Source organism: Carassius gibelio, chromosome B23 (assembly GCF_023724105.1).
Source record: "Carassius gibelio isolate Cgi1373 ecotype wild population from Czech Republic chromosome B23, carGib1.2-hapl.c, whole genome shotgun sequence".
NCBI classification, from domain to species: domain Eukaryota; kingdom Metazoa; phylum Chordata; class Actinopteri; order Cypriniformes; family Cyprinidae; genus Carassius; species Carassius gibelio.
Window position 1 is genome coordinate 28,196,989 of NC_068418.1, and position 18,951 is coordinate 28,215,939.

An 18,951-nucleotide genomic window follows, 5' to 3' on the forward strand; every position below is an offset into this window, starting at 1 on the left:
TGTCCCGGATTTCCTTTTGTAAAAACTAAACCACAAACTGACTAGCAAGCACCAACTAAAGTGTAGCCTTTAGTTAAACCCAATCAGAAATTTTTGCACAATGACTATGATACAGAGAAAATTAGTCCAAAATATGCATTAAAAAGGATTCATTTACTCCGAAGATAGCTTTAAACAAGCACTAGCATTAAGAATCTCAAAGCTCAGTTTCCTCCAGCGTGTTATTTTTCAGTAATAGGTTGACGAACCAGAGGACTCGCATGAAAATCTGGTTCACTGGGAAGAAGCAAAACAATCCTAAACCCCTATGGACTTCAGTATGACGCAAACAGCGTTTGCTCGTCAACAAAAGAACAATACCTCCACTAGAGTAAACCCTCACTCCCCTCATCCAGCTACACACCGGTGTTAATAGAGCCTGACAGATGTGCACAACCTGATCTCTAGTTCAACTATTATTCTTTTTTTCCCTCTTATGTGGCCTTTAGTTTTGGTTTACAGGAGCTAAGTGGTCATATTTTCACCTCGCAAATCACGACATGATACGTTATTACCACTTATGAACTAAGATAGTCAACTTAAGACACCTGGATGCTTCAATGTACGCTTTGGGGTCAGTAAGATAAAGAAATGAATATATTTCTTCAGCAAAGATGCGTTAAATTGATGAAAAGTGATATTTGTCAAAAAATGCCCTAGTTTCCACTAATATACTAAACCGTTTTCAAAATTGATAATAATAAGAAATGTTTCTTGTGCAGCAAATCTAGACTAATGATGCTGAAATTTCATCTTGCCATTACAAGACTAGAAACAGATAGAAAATGAAAAACAAATATATCCTAGGCCTATACCCTAAGTATTAGCAATAGTGTTATCTAAGGCACTTTTTTTACGTAAGGAAAACAGATTTCTCCTGCTCGAAGTCTGGCTAGGCCAGAGCAAGAAGTATTAAACAGTCATGGTCCCTGTGGCATCTGAGAAAGAAACATCTGCAAACGACTAACTCACATAAATTATTCATCAAGTTCATGTTGTTCCTCTCAATTCTCAAGATTATGTTGCCAACGGTACGGTTAAATGATCATTGTTGCTTTCAGTATCGGAGAGGCAGTCTAACTGTTAAATTGCCTCACTCTGATCCATGCTACTTTTCTCATGCTGTTTTCTACGTAACTGCGGAGGAGAACATTCAGATCAAAACCACAGAACGAACATGAGTGTCTCACTGAGTAGGACGGGTCTCGATCACTTCCTCTTTCGGTTTTCAATGCCCTGAAATCAGCACATGCCTCCAAAGGCCACAATGTTTTTCAGTTCTTACAATGGAAAAAATTATTTTCTGGTATAATGATCCTTCAACCAAAATCTATTTAATTGAGAAGCAAAATTACATATATAGCAAAAAGATATATATATATATGCAATTAATTTGATTCAAATATTATTATTTATATATTATCATTTTTATTAGGTATTTTTTATTTACAAATTTAATCAGGAAATAAATTCTCTGTTAACAGTTTTACTACATTACGCAATTTTGCTTTTAAGGTCCTTTTTTGTTTTAGTGATATTTTTACTGGAAGAAAAACAAGAGATTAAATGATTGTTTTGCAGTGCACTCACTCTCAAACTGCTTCGTCTGCAAGTTCATCATAAATGCACTTATTAGCATAAATAACATCATCGCAGCGTCTGCGTGGACTTTGACTCAAACCAGACAAGTGCAGACGATAACTGAGCTGCGATTACTCATTGGCCAAGTTTGTGAGTGAGTCAGACAGCGCTAGAGACGTTAGCGCAGTTTCACAAGCGCGCTATCAGCTTCATCGGTTTGGCCCAGGGCTGCAGTGTGACAAAAACAACACATTCTCAAAGCGGTGAAGTTGCCGCACCTCCCTTCACACACACGCCGGGCAGACGTCTGGCTACTGTGCAGCTGAGAGGACGACTCTTCAATAACCAGAGAATGCCCTATGAACCAGAAAAGCAGAGCCAAGTGAAAGTGAACTTACCTGCCCACAGCCAGGAGCACTGCACACAAAAGGCTTGTCGTCCCCCATCTTTGCAAAGGCTTTGCAATATAACTGTGGAAGAGAAGACGAGAACATTACTGAAGAGGTTCAAGCCAGCAGAAGTTCTACAGCCAATCCCAGGGATGATTCTGCCTGGATCCTCGCTCAGTGCAGGAAGCGACGGGTGTTTAAAAATAACGAAGAACCGAGCACATGCATGTTAGTGTAGCGACTACAAGTTTCCCTGGTGATACTTCCTTTACACTGGGGGCATCTGGCAGACCAATGACACGCGGAGTTCGGGATTTGCTCAAAGCAAGGTCTTTTTAGCCCCTCCTTTACTTCTCATTGTAGTCCTCCTGACACCATCTCCACAAAGCTGTTCTGCGGCGACGACTCTAGTGCCACTCTATACCTTTGTCTGCAGTCACTCTCTGAACTCCTCCACCCGATTCTCAGGCTCAAATATCAGCAACCCACACTCCCAGACGCTCATCACTTTTCACAGGAACTCAAGACATCTACACTGACATCAAGAGCTTGTGCTGGTACCGTTTTGCCAGACGCCGGGAAACGATTTCCCTCGGAGATAAGATCGATTGATTGCTTTCATCTAATTCAAGAGGGTGTAAAGCGGGCAAGTTTTGGAATTGAGGAACGGAGAGTGCAATTCTGGTAATTTTGGAGAGACATGTCTGGAATGAGCCGCTCTGATCCAGGAGAATGGCATGCGTGTGTATTGGCTTGTCATAGACACTCCTTCTTTTCCTATTAGCTGAACCACTGCAGTTACTCCAGACAATCTGCCAGCACCTTCCACACAAACCCACACATGTTCAACATTACACTGTAATCAAACTAAACGAATGCTTCCCTGGACTCTGATGGATCCATGAGATGTTCAGAAAATGGCTGGGCAGCTAAAACTTATGTACAGGTTTTCCAAAAATTGGACCAATTATCTTTTAGTGACTTTTCCAGTTGTCTGTGATTACGCGACTTAAAGTTGGCAAGAAATGTAAATCTACTCTCTTTTCTTAATCCTTCATCATGTTTAATTCAAATGTCATAACTGCAAAAAAGAAAATTCTGTCATTAATTACCCTCACGTTGTTCCAAATCTGTAGGACATTCGTTTATCTTCAGAACACAAATTAAGATATTTTTGAAATCGGAGAGCTTTCTGACCCTGCATAGACAGCAACGCAAGGCCTAGAAAGGCACTTTAGTAAGGAAGGACACCATTAAAATAGTCCATGTGACATCAGTGGTTCAACCTTAAATTTTATGAAGCTACGAGAATACATTTGTGCACAAAGAAAACAGAAATGACGACTTGGTTCTACATATTCTTCTTTGAACCTTGAACATGTCAGTTGTGTCGCTGTCTATGCAGGGTCAGAAAGCTCTTGGATTTAATCAAAAATATCTTAAAGGGGTCAAATGAAGTTGCTAAAAGAGAACATTATTTTGTGTATTTGGTGTAATAAAATGTGTTTATGCGGATTAAGGTAAAAAAAAAAAAAAAAAAACATTATTTTCCACGTAGTGTATATAGTTGTTTCTCTTCTATGACCAGCCTTTCTGAAACGCGTTTTTTACGCGTTGCATCACACCATGTAAAGATAAAACCATGTCTGCATTTGTGATCAGAGAAATGACAAACAACAAACGCTACTCTACACTGCTCAAAACTCTTGTTTTAACCATCAGTTGCAAATTCTTTAAATATGAACACGTACTTACAAGTTGAGAGTCAGAACAGCTGACATTGTGGCAAATATTTGGGTTGGACTGTTCTGGAACAGTGTTGTAAAAACAACTTAAACGAAACACAAAGCATCTCCACGACATGGTGGCGGCGGCAACAACAACAAGAACAAGTTATGCCTTCTTTCTCTGCGTGAACATTTTGCAAATCTTCCCACAGCCGTCCCATGACCCTTTAGGGGGGTGTGGATGAGTCTTAACTTTTAAAAAGAATATCTCTTTAGGTTTGAGACTTTAGTCTTTGCAACTTTATCTATTCACTAACAGCTTGTAACACTCCAAAAGAGAAAGGGAAAATTAAAATTGCATCATATGACCCCTTTAACTTGTGTCCTGAAGATGAACGAAGATCTTGGACTGACATGAGGGAGAGTAATTAATGAAAGAATTTTCATTTTGCGTGAAATATCCCTATTTATGAAACACATAAATAGCTTAATCAAGTCATCATTTCTATAAAGGTTACAACTTATCTTTCTTAGAAAAGATTGCAAAACTACTCAAATGTCAAATGTCAACGTCCTCGGGACGTTTTGGTCAAATAAAAGGCATTAAAGATCATAATGGGGTTTTAAACAGACACAAAAAATCTAAAGTATTTTGTAATAATCAATATACTGCCTAGCTCTAGTTTTAAATGTGTTCATGAACTACACACGTATGTTTATGTTAATATCCATATGTGTTTTTATATTTAGTTGTGGTGGCCTTGACACAGCAGTTCACCTCAGTCTACACTCCACGCATAGAGAGACTGGGAATTTTGGAAAAAGTAACACGTTCATTAAATTTAAATGGAGGGAAGTTTCATTAAACTTTCAACATGCCCCACCAGCTCAGAATGACGTCTGGTGAGTTACACAACCACCACTGCAAACAAAAGGTGAAGAATGAACCAAACATCTTCCTTGACTATAACAACAGGGATTTAAATAGATAAAGCTTGCGTATGTCATCTGTAAAAATTTAAAAAGCCATTTAGGCTGAGATGCTGCTAATTTATGTAACATTACTGCTATGAAGTTACAGCAAACAAAAGCAACTGCTCTCAAAATGCAAGTAGAAAAGAAAACATTACAATACAAAAATTCACATATTTAAAAAAAAAAATTATTTGCTGGGTTGTCTGAATGACTAGTTGACTAATCAGTGTGGATTAAGACTAACTTCAGTTTACCTATATTCCACTCATATGGGCATGCTATTTAGGAGGCCTTTACAAAAAAAAATATATATTTAATTAAAGGGATAATTCACCCATAAATGAAAATTCTGTCATTAATTACTCACACTCATTGTGTAAAGTAACACTCATTTTTACTTTGACTCATGGTTGTTTTTGATTAGACTTCATTGACTGGTGCCTCCTTTATGTTGCAACCATAAACGAGTGGGTCGTAACACTCATATCGTTCCAAACCCGTGAGACCATTGCTCATCTTCAGAACACAAATTAAGTTGTGGTACTCAAATTGCAAGTCATTATTTTTGTTTTCTTTGCGCTCAAAGTATTCTCGTAGCTTCATAAAATTACGGTTGAAACACTGATGTCACATGGACAATTTTAACAATGTCCTTACTACCTTTCTGGGCCTTGAACGTGGTAGTTGCTATTCTGTCTATGCAGGATCAGAATGCTCTCAGATTTCATTTAAAATATTAGAATTTGTGTTCCGAAAATGAATGAAGGTCTTACAGGTTTGGAACGAAATTATGGTAATTAATGACTTTTGGGTAAATTATCCCTTTACATTACACAGGTATAATGAGCACAAAACAATAAAACAGAATACTTTATATTTCCTTATTTCAGTTGTGTTCAAGGATGCACGGTTAAAAGCTGAAATCACCAGCCTCTGCAAAGACCTTTTGCTCTGTTTTCCATACAGAAAATAACTGCATCTTGTTTGCCCCAAAAGGCCCTTCCTATTACAGCTGAGATCAAAGTGGCATACAAGCCAAGCAGCTTGATTCCTTGCAGACCTCACACGCTCTACAAGTGAGCCAACAGCTTGGTGCCAGATCTTTCGGTCTGGTTGTGATACACACAGACAGTTTGGTCAGAGAAACGCACGGAGAGACCATATACAAATGAGAACCACCCATTCGTTATACGCTTGGTGAAGTGTCTGCATATCAGCAAGCCTCAAACTAAAAGGGCGCACTCATGCAGGAGTCTGAAGTTTAACATTGCACAATAAATCAGCCGAACAGAGATCAAGCCACCTGTGTCAATGTGTGCTACAACTGACTGTCCAAAACAAAAATAGAGCCTTGATGGATTATTCACAAAGACATTCTGCAGTAATCTAAGACCACTTCCTGTTATGGTTAAGATTATGTTTGTAATATAAAAGCATGGGAAGCATTGTAATTTAAGTCTGTTTAAGCATGTTTATACTTTAATTGTTTCCAACAAATGCTCAATATTTTTTTATTATTATTATTATTAATGAAATTACATTCTCTTAACATCTCAAAAAGCTTGCATTAAAACAAACTTAAGTAAACTAATCAAGATAAATAAATAAATCTGTAACACGACAAAATTTCAGCAACCAACCGAAAAATAATTTTTTTTACGTTTTTGGCCAAAATAGTTTTCTGTTATCAAAACAGTGATGTTTGATGAGCATTTTTCCAATTACATGTTTTAATTGTGTCAGCCATATTATTTTGTGCACTCAATATACTGTAGATGAACAAACTAGCAGAGTGGTCACACTTCACAGTGAGCAAAAAGGATCATAAATTAGAATATGTATCATTTGTTCAGCTGAAATAACGAGAGGTGACTTGTTGCTGAAAAACATTACTATAATAGTAAAAAAACCTGGTGTTTCAGACAGAGCCAATTCATCACTGTTGCGCTACGGGCGTTCCGAGTTCGAATCCTGGCTGATGGACCTTTCGCAATCCTGCTCCCCCAATCCCCCCCCCCCCCCCCCCCTTGCAGATTACTTCCTTTCATTACACTGACCTACAAAATTGGTGAAGGACCAGAAATTGCTAATAAATTTTGCAAATAACTTAAAAAAAACTAAGTTAAACAGTGAGAGAAAGATAACATTTTGAAGAAAAAAGACAAACATTCTCCAATAACCTGTTTTATTTACAACTTCACTTTTTTTTTTTACAGTGTCGTTTGTCATCTGAGAACATGCAACCCTGAACAGCATACCGAATTTAAACACCCAATTTCCCAAATTCAATGACCCAAACTTATTTTTGGTTACAAATAAATAAAATCTTTAATTTTGTTTAGTAAAAATTCATTTTGGTGCATCACTAAAAAAAAAAATTCAACCAGAGTCTCCTACATGAGAAGCACATTATCTCTGCATGAGTGCTTGTTGCTACACTAGGGGCTCTGACAACATCCTCCATCTTTGATAGCACTACTGAAGACAAACTGAACAGCTGGGTTCATCTATCATCAACAATTTAAACAGGAAGACAGCTGGCAGTACTAGCAACGCACTGCTTGAGTTTTCAAAATGCAATACATTCAGTGATCCCACACTTTCCCACCAACTGATTTCCATGACTTTCACATTTGCATTTATATTTGCATCCGACCATTATGATACAGGAACAGTGATTATCAAAAATGATTTATCTTTGGAGTGTAACAAGCTCTTGGTATATAAAGAAGATCTGTAAAGTTGCAAAGACTAAAGTCTCAAACACAAAGAGATATTATCAAAGTAAAGGCCACGCCCCCTAAAACGCCTCGTTCAAACACGCCCCCACATATCTACATCACTATGTGGAAATATTTGCGTAATGCCGCCAAAATGTTCACACAAAGAAAGAAGACATGGTTTCAGTAACCGCAGTTAGTGTTGAAGCAGCCATGTCAGGGAGATGTTGTGTGTTTCTAGGCGAAAGAAAAAACACTTTATTTGGCCTTCCGAAAGTAGATGCAGTTAGAAATCTTTAAGATTACTTACAACAGAACAGCAATGCATTTTATGGACAACTGTTTCATGAACCTAAGAGAGGAGGTCATTCTGACTTTGCTACGACAATCTGACAAACATTTTAGATTAATTATATTGACTACACAAATTTTCAGGACATTTTAAAATGTCCTTAATTTTCCTGACTTTTCAAAATTCAGACTTTTCTGAATTTTTTTTTCAGATTTTTCCAGATTCTTTTCCACAACTGTGGGAACTCTGTGAAATGCATTTTTGGAATTCATAGCCCAGTTCCTCAGGACCAATTGGGCCTTAGTGGTCCGAGACCTTGACAAACAGCATCCTGCTGTTAACTTGGATTTCTCCTACTCAGCAGGTGGACGTTGTAGCAAGGTCCGGCTATAATCTGCCTCAGGCGTGCACTGTTTGATGCTGTCTGCTAGGAAACTGACAAAACAAACTGTATTAATAGCTCCAGCTGGAGCCAAGAATGAGGAATCGGAGAGTGAGCTGCCAGAGAGTAAGGGAGACCCCACAAAAAAAAGAGCGACGGAAAAGGGGGGCAGGGAGCAGAGAATGGAACGAATGCTTTTGGAGGGTGTTCGGTAACTTGCAGGTAAAGGCCAAGGGTCCCGCGGCTGGTTTCGGGGACAGAGGGAATCTAGGGTGCGGGTGTGTTTTATGGTTGATTTGGATTTATGTAACCTTAGTGAACCTGAGCTTTGGAAATGGAACAAATGAAACTTTAGATCCATGTCTGCATGACTGCAGTGTGCCCAGTGTTAAATCCATGGTGAGGAAATACACAATGTAGCCCAATGCAGTCCCCAGGGCCTGCATTCTGCTAGGAACAATGTGGACCCCAAGTCCCCCCTCTGTAAACCATAACCCTCCTCAGATCAGATCAAACTGTTGCAGCAACAATGTTGGACATGCTACAAGTCAACAAAATGGCAACAGTGTGTCTTCTCTCCTGCCTACAGAAATATCAAACGTCCATGATGTATTTGCAATTATGTTGCTGGCAATATGTTATGCGCCACTGATTCAAATGGACTTATTTGTATCAATCTCTACGAAATACAGTAGTAAAAACACATGTAGGTAAATATTACTGTTTATTAATGTATAACAGTGTAATAAGGTGCAAACACAGCTGTTCAAAAGTCTGGGGTCACACTGAACTTGCCAAAACAAGTGACAGTAAAACCTGTATGATGTTACAAAATATTTCTATTTCAAATAAATGCAGTTCTTTTGAACTTTCTAGTCAAAGACTCTAAACATACCACAAAAATATCAAGCAGCAAAAACAACAATTTTCAAGAATGACAACAACAAATGTTTCTTAAACAGCAAATCATCTTATTAAAATGATTTCTAAAGGGTCATATGACGGCTGCTGAAGATTGAGCTTTGCCATGGCAGGAATAAGTTTCATTTTAAAATGTATTTAAATCGTAATTTTAAATTGTAATTTAACAGTATTACAGACTTCACTGTATTTTTTTTTATTATTAAATACAGTATATGCAGAAAATTTCATTCAAAAATATTCAAGAATTTTTGCAGACCCCAAGCTTTTGAAACTATGAAAATAAAAATGTTGTGTTCTTTTGATGTAAAACAGTGTGAAAAACATCTTATCAATTATTATTATCAAGACTGCTCACCATATTTTACTTCTTGAGTGTCTGGTCAAGATGATGGTTTCTGTGATTTGACTGCAAAAACATTTTAAGCAATTTCAGTTTCAGAGCAAATACACATCAAGATCATATTAAATGGCTGGAAACAAATATCAAGATATATTGCTGTCAGTATGGCAATGTTCTGAAAGAGTGGCTAATTAGATTATAATGGACATACCATTTCAATTTTGCCATAATCTGCTGTTTCTCTAAACATTACAGCACCATGATGGCATGCGAATATCATATTTTAATGATTCCTAAAACAGAGCTATCCATCAACCCTGGTGTGCTTGCCAAAAACCGGACGAAAACAGTTTCCAGCCACCCACATTGTCCATTCATTATTTCTACTATGCAGTATCTCCCTTCATCTTTGTGAGCCTGGCACACCTTTTAAAGCAGACCAAATATTACATAACTTTAGCAGAGGACAGATGCCCTGAATCAACTCAAGCATGGCTGGAAGTTTACCCTTATTGTCTGTTTTATTTGAACAGTCTGTTACTTGGTCTGCTGGATATTTGAAACAGTGTTATTTGGTCTACTCTATTACTCTATTGTCGCATCCGGGCAACTATCATTATATGCTGCCAATTCTATTATCCTGTATACAACTGTTGCCAGGACAACTTCCATAATCATAACATAATCCTTCATTCACAGTTCTGACTTTTAATGGTTAGCGTGGTTCAACAAATGACCTGGCAGTCACAAACAGTGCCGATTTCATCATATGAAAGACGTCAAACTGGCATATGAAGTTCCTTCCTGTAAAACATCCTCACTTAACACATTGCGAACCGCTGCAGATGCATTACAGCAGAGGTGAAAGTACTAAGACTCTGAACTCTTATTAACCAAACCGATATGAGGCAATTATTTTAACAGCAGCAAAAATGCTCACTGGTGCACAAGGAAACATGTCTACTGAGAAATGATGATGATGATGTGTTATATGGAGACGTACAGTCATTCCAAAGAGTAACATTATAGGAATTCAACAAGTGCCATATGAAGATGACCTATATCGACAGTTTCAGGTTCTTAGACATGCAGATGGTGTTTACAGGTCTAAGATGGGACATTCACATGCCCAGATGAAATCAAGTGGATTGTTATCAGCTGTTTTAGGAGGCATCTTATGCATTATGAAAAAAGATGTCTTAATTTTATCTTTATTTTATCTGACTTATCTGGACAAATACCCAAAACAATTTCATTAGATAACAAACAAATCAACAGCAGGTGCTTGTTGTATATAATATTTTGATACAGCTAACAAACGCCACAAAAACAGATATTGTTTGTTTAAATTGCAAGGAATTTTGTGATTTTCAATTCTGACAATTGTGTCATAAAAAAAAAACAAATAAACATCTACCTTAAACTAACAGTAATTACTGCAAAGCTTTTAGAAAAGAGTTTAGTTGGGGGGGAAAAAAGTAAAATATGAAAAGTAGTTCATCCTACTTCAGATCATTACTGTCTCTGTAAGCAACAAAAATAGAGCTTTTATGGAAATGTACTAAAAACACAAGGCACGGTTGCTGAGTTTTGTTTTATACATAGTTTTATGACACTTTAATGTGCAATTTCGAACTTCTATGTTGAATTGCCACACTATACCAAAAAAATAAATGTTCATTTCTAGCGCCATCGCCGAAAATAAACGTCGCTAACTATTTAGCAAACCCATGCTAGCTTGATGTTTTGCGAACATGCCAACTTTAAAGCCAGCCTTTTCCCGCATGTGCCCACCCTACACTCGTTCTGATTGGTCACATGCGCGTCAATCAAAAATATCGAATTGCTGTTTGGCTACAATAAATGTCAATCACGATTACTAGTTGTGTCTCATTGGCGCACGGAAATCCCACTAAAAAAAGGAATTCACGTATTTGGAGCCTACAGGCCGCTTATACTCCCCCCGCTAGACACAAAAGTATGCAAAGAGTACTTTGAAGCAAACAAACTGACCGAGGCATCAAATTTTCGTCTCATACAAGCAAAAACCACGTATATATTGACAGATAAATTAAAAACGCTATATTATATAGTAATATGGTATATACATGTACAAGATAATAAATGACGCTGGGGACACTTTTCTGTTCGTAAGATATTCTTCTCTCGCTTGTCAAGAGCTCTGAACGCGCTGCAGTGCTCGCGCAGACTTCGACTGTAACCCACCGCCAATCTGACAGCCTCTCAGTCTCCTCATAAAAGTTACTCTTGATCACAGACAAACCTTGCTAACGGATATGAATAACAATCTGGGCGTTGTTTCGAATCAAGACAATCGTCGATTCCACATTTTTGACAAAAGAAGAATGTTTACAAACTTACCACAGCGCCCCTCTATCCCACTCTCTCTCACACACACTCTCTCTCTCTCTCTCTCTCTCTCTCTCTCTCTCTCTCTCTCTCTCCTCTTGGAATCTGACACGCCCCTCCTTGTGAAATCTCGCGAGATTTTGGCGTCATACAACGCCAATCACTCAGCGCTCACCTGGGATGTGATGTTTACGATCCTGTCAACTTGTTGGTTGTTTAATGTTTATGTTGTTGATCGCTTGTTTCTGTTCTGACTATAATAATGTAATAACATTTAGCCACGAACTGTAAATGTTGCTATGAATGTGAATGTAAACCACGTTCTTACTCTAAAATAGCTTTTAAAAATGTGAAAATAAGTCAAATTTAATTGACCTTTTTTCAGTCTTACTGGTTCTTAAGTAACAAAGTCTTTGTAGGGTACTACACGGTCTTGTTTTAGAATAGTGGTTCTCAAGAACATTAAATTGAAGATCAGATTTCATTTTTACTCTGTCAGTAACTATGGAAGGACATACAGTTATTGAAACTTCTGGAATCACCGAAGGTATCATGTTTAATTCATTTAATATATCGGCCTCTGTTAAGTGTTGGTGAAGAAATAACTAATAGTTTGAAAATATCTTATTAAAATATAATAACTGATTGTAAACTCAATTTCTTTGCATTTTTTATAGCGTTTCCTCATTCCCTATATTACAAAATGGCAAAAAGGTAATAATAATAATAATAAATTGTTTTTAATTATTCATACCCTTAGATTGTCATGAAATATATTTGTTCCTACCCACCCCCCTTTACTTAACTTTCTTCACAAGTGGTCAGTGATTCATTCTGCTATAGAGTGTATCATACTGATTTTGCTGTGCATTATGTAAAGTCATGATGAAGATGAAAACTGTGATGTAAACTGAAGGTGACGGCTTTGAATGCAGAGGAAGGTGATCTGCAGAGGGCCTTTATTCAATCCTACTGTAGTTTCCTTCCTGACTGCTTTACATTCTCCTAAAGAGGACATCCTGTGCTTGCTTAAGTTAAAAAGCTAAATGTACACATTTAAAGTACATTTAAATTTAAAGAAATTGTTAAATTTTTGCTAATTAATATAAAATAGGAAGCATCAGACGGACGACTTCTGTTTATTTAGCTATTATAAGTAAATGTAGTTTTTACCTTTTCCAGGAGGTCTGATATTTGACTTTTTTTTTCTTTCATGAAAAATACAGAACATAATTTTGTATTTTACAAACAAGTCAAATGGCAAAATTGTGTAGCTTTAGCCGACTGTTTTATATAATGTGGTATTCCAGCACCCTCTACTGGTTAAAATTATACACACAGCTCATCTGTGAGAAGGCAAATTATGTGTTCATAATCACGTGCACGTTTCACTTGGTTTGAAGAAAAAAACAGCAGTGAAACACTTGAACAATGCATGGAGGCTTTTACTGGTTAGTCTGCATGCATAAAACCAGACGTGATCTAGAGAGCACTACATAAGTCTTGAGCAATATAACAGAGAAATGAAAGCAGAGCTGGAAAAAATAAGTGGGGGTTCACAACATGTGACACCAGCATTGGCATAAATTCATTTAAGACATTCATGGTCAGCCAGTGTTTGGTATGATTATGCTTACAAGACAATGCGAAGCTAAAAAAATGAGCATTCCCATTACTGATACAGAATATACTTGTTAAGGTTCACTGTTTTCATCTCAAACGTAAATGCAGCTCATTTTCAGCAATCATCAGCACCAAAATAAGTAATACAATCCAAGACTCTAAACCAGGTAGTTTTCAAGAGAAATATTCAAGATTACAAATGTGATGGACAGAAATCGATGTTGTTTTGAAATCCAATGAAGTGTGCTTACATTAAACAAATGTAAAACAAGGTTACTTGGAAGCCTCATAAAATGATTGAACAAAAATTTTAATATTTATTTGACTTTAAAATTGAAAGATTTTAGTTGTCTTAAAAAAAACTATTACTGCATGAATAAAAACTTTAACTTCAAATAGAAGAAATAAAGTTAATATATAATCATAACTTATAAGTGCTGTTAAAGTGTTATCTCCGTGTACATAGGACTTACTGGTAAATAATATTTTAAATTATTTTCTTGTTTTTGCAATTAAGAGTGTTTCACACAATGTTATCTACTGATATTTTAACATTATGGGTTCAACAGTGCATTATCGACATCTCTCCTTCCAGATCAATATTTTTCTGCACGAAAGCAGACAATCGTACGGCAACTGAATTTGTCTGATGGCATTATAGCAACAAAAGATACATGAAACTTCCCCACTTCTTCACCAACTGTACATGGACAGACACGCTTCAGATTGCAGTCTGATTACAATCACGTTCACGTACACAGAAGACGTCTGACATTAAGAACAGTCTTCTGCCTCAGTCTCTGAGGAGCACATATTCTTTCACGGACTCTGGAAGCGGGAGCTGTTTCACCGCAGATGGGAGGTACTGAACTCCCAGGCTGTTACGAACGGAGCAGCGCGCCAAGGCTCGCAACGAGGGCGGCTGGGCCACGAGGCTAGTGAGTCGAGCCAGTAACTGAGGATCTTTGCTGAGCTCACGTGGTAAAGAGCCGTCGGCCCTGCGGATCTCGAACCTCCCCGCAGCACGGGAAAGCAGCTCCAGGCACTCTTCCTCTTGTTCCGTGCCCAGGCCACGAGCCAGCAGCGCCACCAGCCGTGAGATGGGCGTCTGGCCCTTTAGGTTGGTGACATGGACTTGAGCGCCGTACTCCAGCAGCACACGGACGCTCTCCAGGTTGCCCTTCATGGCCGCCCAACTGAGGGGCGTGTCGTTATTGTAATCGCGAACATTCGGGCACGCGCCGCTCTCTAACAAGGCCCGTACACACTCAGGGTTATCTTTGAACGCGGCCCAGTGCAGTGGGGTATCCTTGTTGCCATCCAGAGCATTTGGCTGGGCCCCGTATTCTAGAAGTAGCTCCACACAACCCTCGTCCTTCTCCGCTGCGTAATGCAGGGCAGTGCGGTTGTAGCCATCCACGGCATTTACCTGTGTGAGAGAATTAGATTAGGAAAATTATTATATCATATATATATTTTTTTTTTTTTCTGAATTAAAATTTTTTTCAAAAATGTTGGGATGATGCAACTTTCCTGGTACTATAATGAAGAAATATGCCATTATAAAAATTATAAAAAAATTATAAAACTAAATTAAAAAACTAAAAGCCATAACTTCAGTGTCACATGACTCCTTCAGAAAATTTTGTTTAAAAACATTTCTTACCAATTTAATATTTTGATTCTAACCATGATTCTTTGATGAATAGAAGGTTCAAATCAACACGTTTATTTGAAATATAAATCTTTTGTAATTATTAATGTCTTTACGGTCTGTTTTACTTTTGATCAATTTAATCCTTGCTGAAAGTTTTTGATTTCTTTAATAAAAAATAAATAAAATAAAAAAAATAAAAATCATACTGACTGACGCCAAACTTTTGACCGGTAGTGTGTGTGTGTGTGTATATATATATTTAACAAAACATTCTAATTTCTCAATAATATTTAAAAACATTTGTCTGCCAAATCAAAGTCATCTGCTGAAAACAACAAGCAAAATTATACAGGAAAAAACAAAACAGGAATTGATGTCATAGAGGACCCTTGCAGACTGAGTATCAAAGTCAATCATATATTTTGACCTTTTAATGACAAGTTAGTTTATTTTTTATTTTTTTTAAATGAACATTTAACTTGAAAAATAGAATTAAGAACTTTTTGGAAAATTAAAGATTAAGATGTGTATTCTCTTCACAATTTTTCAAAATGCTAGAAAAAACATTATATATAACTTGACGTGTTTTAAACTACATTTGAAAAGACCTTTAATCACTTACTTGTCACTGACCACTTAATAACTTAACAATAAAATGTGTCATTTCTCCACCACTAGTGGCACCAAACACTGAATTTAGGGAACTGACTTTAGTTTGCAAACACATAAAGACTGATTCATGTTACGCTGTACCTCGGCACCTTTCTCCAGCAAAAGCTCCACACAGTCAGCATCAGCCACCATACAGGCACAGTGCAGGGGCTTCAGCGTGCCATGCATCCGGTTCACATCTGCTCCCTGTGAAAGCAGCATGTTTTCATTCAGAATGCAATATATGACACGCTTTCTTAAGCTTTGGTAACAACTCACCCTGCGTATAAGATCTTCCACATTGTCATGTGGGAAGGAGCGAATGGCAGCTATGGTTCGAATAAGCCTTTCGGACAAGGAGTATTTGCTCTGAATACTCTGCATGATGTACCACATAGTAGAGCTCATGTGGAACTAAAAGACATTTCACCCAGATCGGGTGACACCGCACCAAAATGAGATGGCTGTGAAAGCGAGAAAATAATAGAAAATTGATTAACAAGAGACTAAAGTTGATAGAACAAGTAATATATTTACATTAGGAATCATACAATCTCTTTACTGGTTTATGTTAGTGGGGATATGCCACATTTACAATTTATTTATTATTAAATTAAATTTAAATTCAATTTATGCATTTAGCAGACACGACTTACAGTGCCATTCAGCCTATCAATTTTTACATATCATGTGTTCCCGGGGAATGCGCTTGTTTGCTTGCTAGCGCAGTGCTCTACCAGTTGAGCTACAGGAACACTAATTATTATTAATTAATTATTAATAATAGTAATAATAATAATAAAACAATCATCAAAATAAATAGATTAAATGCCAATAATTACATTTTAAACAATTTTTTTATGTTTAAATAATAATACAAATACATATTTAAATAATAATTTATAATATAACAGTTATTCATTATTTATTATAATAACCTGGCAAACATAAAAAAAAAGATACATGTAAATAACTTACAAACACTAAATTATAAATAAATGCTTAATTTCTTTTAAAAAACTATAATTTATTTTTACATTAATTAAGAACATAAAATCTACAATAATTGTACTTGTTTTATTTATGGTGTTGTTTACAGATTTATTGCTTTTATTTATATTAATTTCTATATTTATTTAAATTTTTCACTTCATTTCCAAAATCTGTTTTTCCTATATTAATTTTAATATATATTTTTCCATGTGGTAATGAGGGTTAATAATGTATCCTTTCGAAACATGTCTTCATTCATTAATATTTTCTTGGACAAATTTCGCTCCTCCATCTAGTTCTAGGTAATACTCCAATGGGTTATATCAAGCTGTGGACATAATACTAACAAAATATAGTTATTCTTTGTGTAGCAGGTGTCTAACACACTCGACTTGTCTTATAAATACTGATCAAAACATGCGTGCAACAAAGTCATGCAAATAAATAAAGCAAGGGAGCTGTTTGCTGTTCGTCTCGTCTTGTTGCAACAAAAGGTCGAATGACAGATCAGCTAGCGAAGAAACACAAGATTTAACAAGCAAATAAAGTCTAAAACTTGACAGCTTTATAGCGACAGTCTAAAAAATATATCTGGCTGTAATCAAATGAAATGTTTTTCTGTTTTTTGAAAAAGGCAGAGTTGTGTTTATGTTTATTACTCCTTTCGGTATGTGTCCTACCGGAGTGAACTATCGTTAGCCGTTTGGAGCTAGTTTCGACACCCGGGAGGTGAAATTACAGATTGATTGTCTTACCTCTGGATCTTCTTAGACGCAAGTGCTCGAGTAAAACGCAGAAGTATGTAATCGATAGACGATTAAGCGTTAAAACATTACCTGCAGGAAATGAAAACAGCTGCAGGTTTGTAGCTAATCTGCCAGTGTGTCAGCGCTCAACACAAACACGGTGACGTCACCAGTAGTCGTCACGGAAGTGACAAACAATTTGAAACGCCATTTATCTTTTACTGTCTATGCATTTATCCGTCTGTTTCCACTGGCGAAATACATTTGTAGCGTGGACATGCAGCTAGAAATACAGCTAAAATTAGTTATAAGCGTCTGTAAGTGTGAGAGGCCATTCTTCACATACCGTTCTGTTCCTGCCAAATATAGACACACTGTGAATGACACTTTCTGTCACTCAGTTCCCTTTCACATTATTGATTGTTTTCCGGTTACAGCGCAATAATAATAATAATAAAGAAACATCAAATGAAGCAGTGTTAAAAATTCACAGTTTACTGTGATAAATTACATTAAATTAACAAGTCATATTTTCATTGGGTTTTGAGATGACAATATCTAGAAATTAACTTTATTTGACATTTGCCTTAGAGCAATGCTCTTATTAAAATGTACCCTCCCGATTCACAGTTAGATAAATTTGTCCGATATTTATTATACTTTATGTATCATTTTGAAATTATATTACATACTTTAATTATATTACATAGTACATACACATTACCATTCAAAATTTATTACAGTAATTCAATTTTTTTTCACATTTATATATATTTAACAAGGATGAACCACAAAGAACCCATTTAATGCCACTAGTCACAATAGTGACCGTAAGAAAGGTTTCGTGAAAATAGCATATTTTCTTAGCGATATACTATTCACTGTAATGGATTCTATTTACACTATTTTAAAATAGCAAGATTTAGCTATTACAAATAGTTGCGTTTATCTGCACCTCAGTACTGTAGTATAAAACAGTACACAATAATAAAGTATTGAGTGTAAATTATCAATTTAATTCAAATTATTAAATGCATGCCACCTTATTTGAGACAATAAATACATCCTACATCTACCGATACTTTATCTTCAACTTCTTATTTCCTTGATTTTTATTGAAAATGTATGCCTTTCCGATGTGATATGAGATTTGAAAAGGAAAAAAAAGTTCAGCAAAAGACAGGTTCGAATTTGGGTCGATTGCATCAAAAAGTCAAAAAAAAAAAAAAAAAAAAAAAAAAGGCTTACCATCTACGCCACTGAAACTGAAGTTTAAAGAGTGTTTTTTTTCAGTGATGACTTTCCCAATCACAAGTTGGTGGGCGGAGTTAGTATAAATAGACTCTGCATTAGTGTAAATAGACACTTTGAAAAAGGCAAGGGTTAAATATGCGCAGTTTCACATTATTAGTGCAAATTGTCACATTACCAGAGCAGTTTAAATAGCTGTGTTAACATGTATATAAAAAATATATGACTGCAGAAATGTTAATTTTAAAACGACTATAATTATTGATTATTTCAAAGAGTTACCAATGACAC

At 36.4% G+C, this 18,951-nt stretch overlaps 1 protein-coding gene and 1 long non-coding RNA gene across 4 annotated transcripts; both read right to left on the reverse strand.

The window, feature by feature from the left end:
- Window positions 1–1,949: 1,949 nt before the first annotated feature.
- Window positions 1,950–11,832, reverse strand: LOC128011091 (uncharacterized). The gene is made up of 3 exons (XR_008182465.1): window positions 11,752–11,832; window positions 9,385–9,435; window positions 1,950–2,090 (listed from the first exon to the last, which is right to left on the reverse strand). It is a non-coding gene; the product is annotated as an uncharacterized LOC128011091 (long non-coding RNA).
- Window positions 11,833–13,163: 1,331 nt separating this feature from the next.
- LOC128012071 (ankyrin repeat and SOCS box protein 8-like) lies at window positions 13,164–17,791 on the reverse strand. Of its 3 annotated transcripts, none has more exons than XM_052595002.1 (4): window positions 17,756–17,791; window positions 15,950–16,134; window positions 15,773–15,877; window positions 13,164–14,791 (listed from the first exon to the last, which is right to left on the reverse strand). In XM_052595002.1, exons 2-4 carry the CDS (start codon window positions 16,076–16,078, stop codon window positions 14,156–14,158), a joined length of 870 nt encoding a protein of 289 aa, XP_052450962.1. In that variant the 5' UTR covers window positions 16,079–16,134; window positions 17,756–17,791; the 3' UTR covers window positions 13,164–14,155. The 3 variants fall into 3 exon arrangements, with proteins under 3 accessions (XP_052450962.1, XP_052450961.1, XP_052450960.1); XM_052595001.1 differs by lacking the exon at window positions 17,756–17,791 and adding an exon at window positions 17,500–17,668; XM_052595000.1 differs by lacking the exon at window positions 17,756–17,791 and adding an exon at window positions 17,419–17,656.
- Between the last annotated feature and the right edge of the window lie 1,160 nt (window positions 17,792–18,951).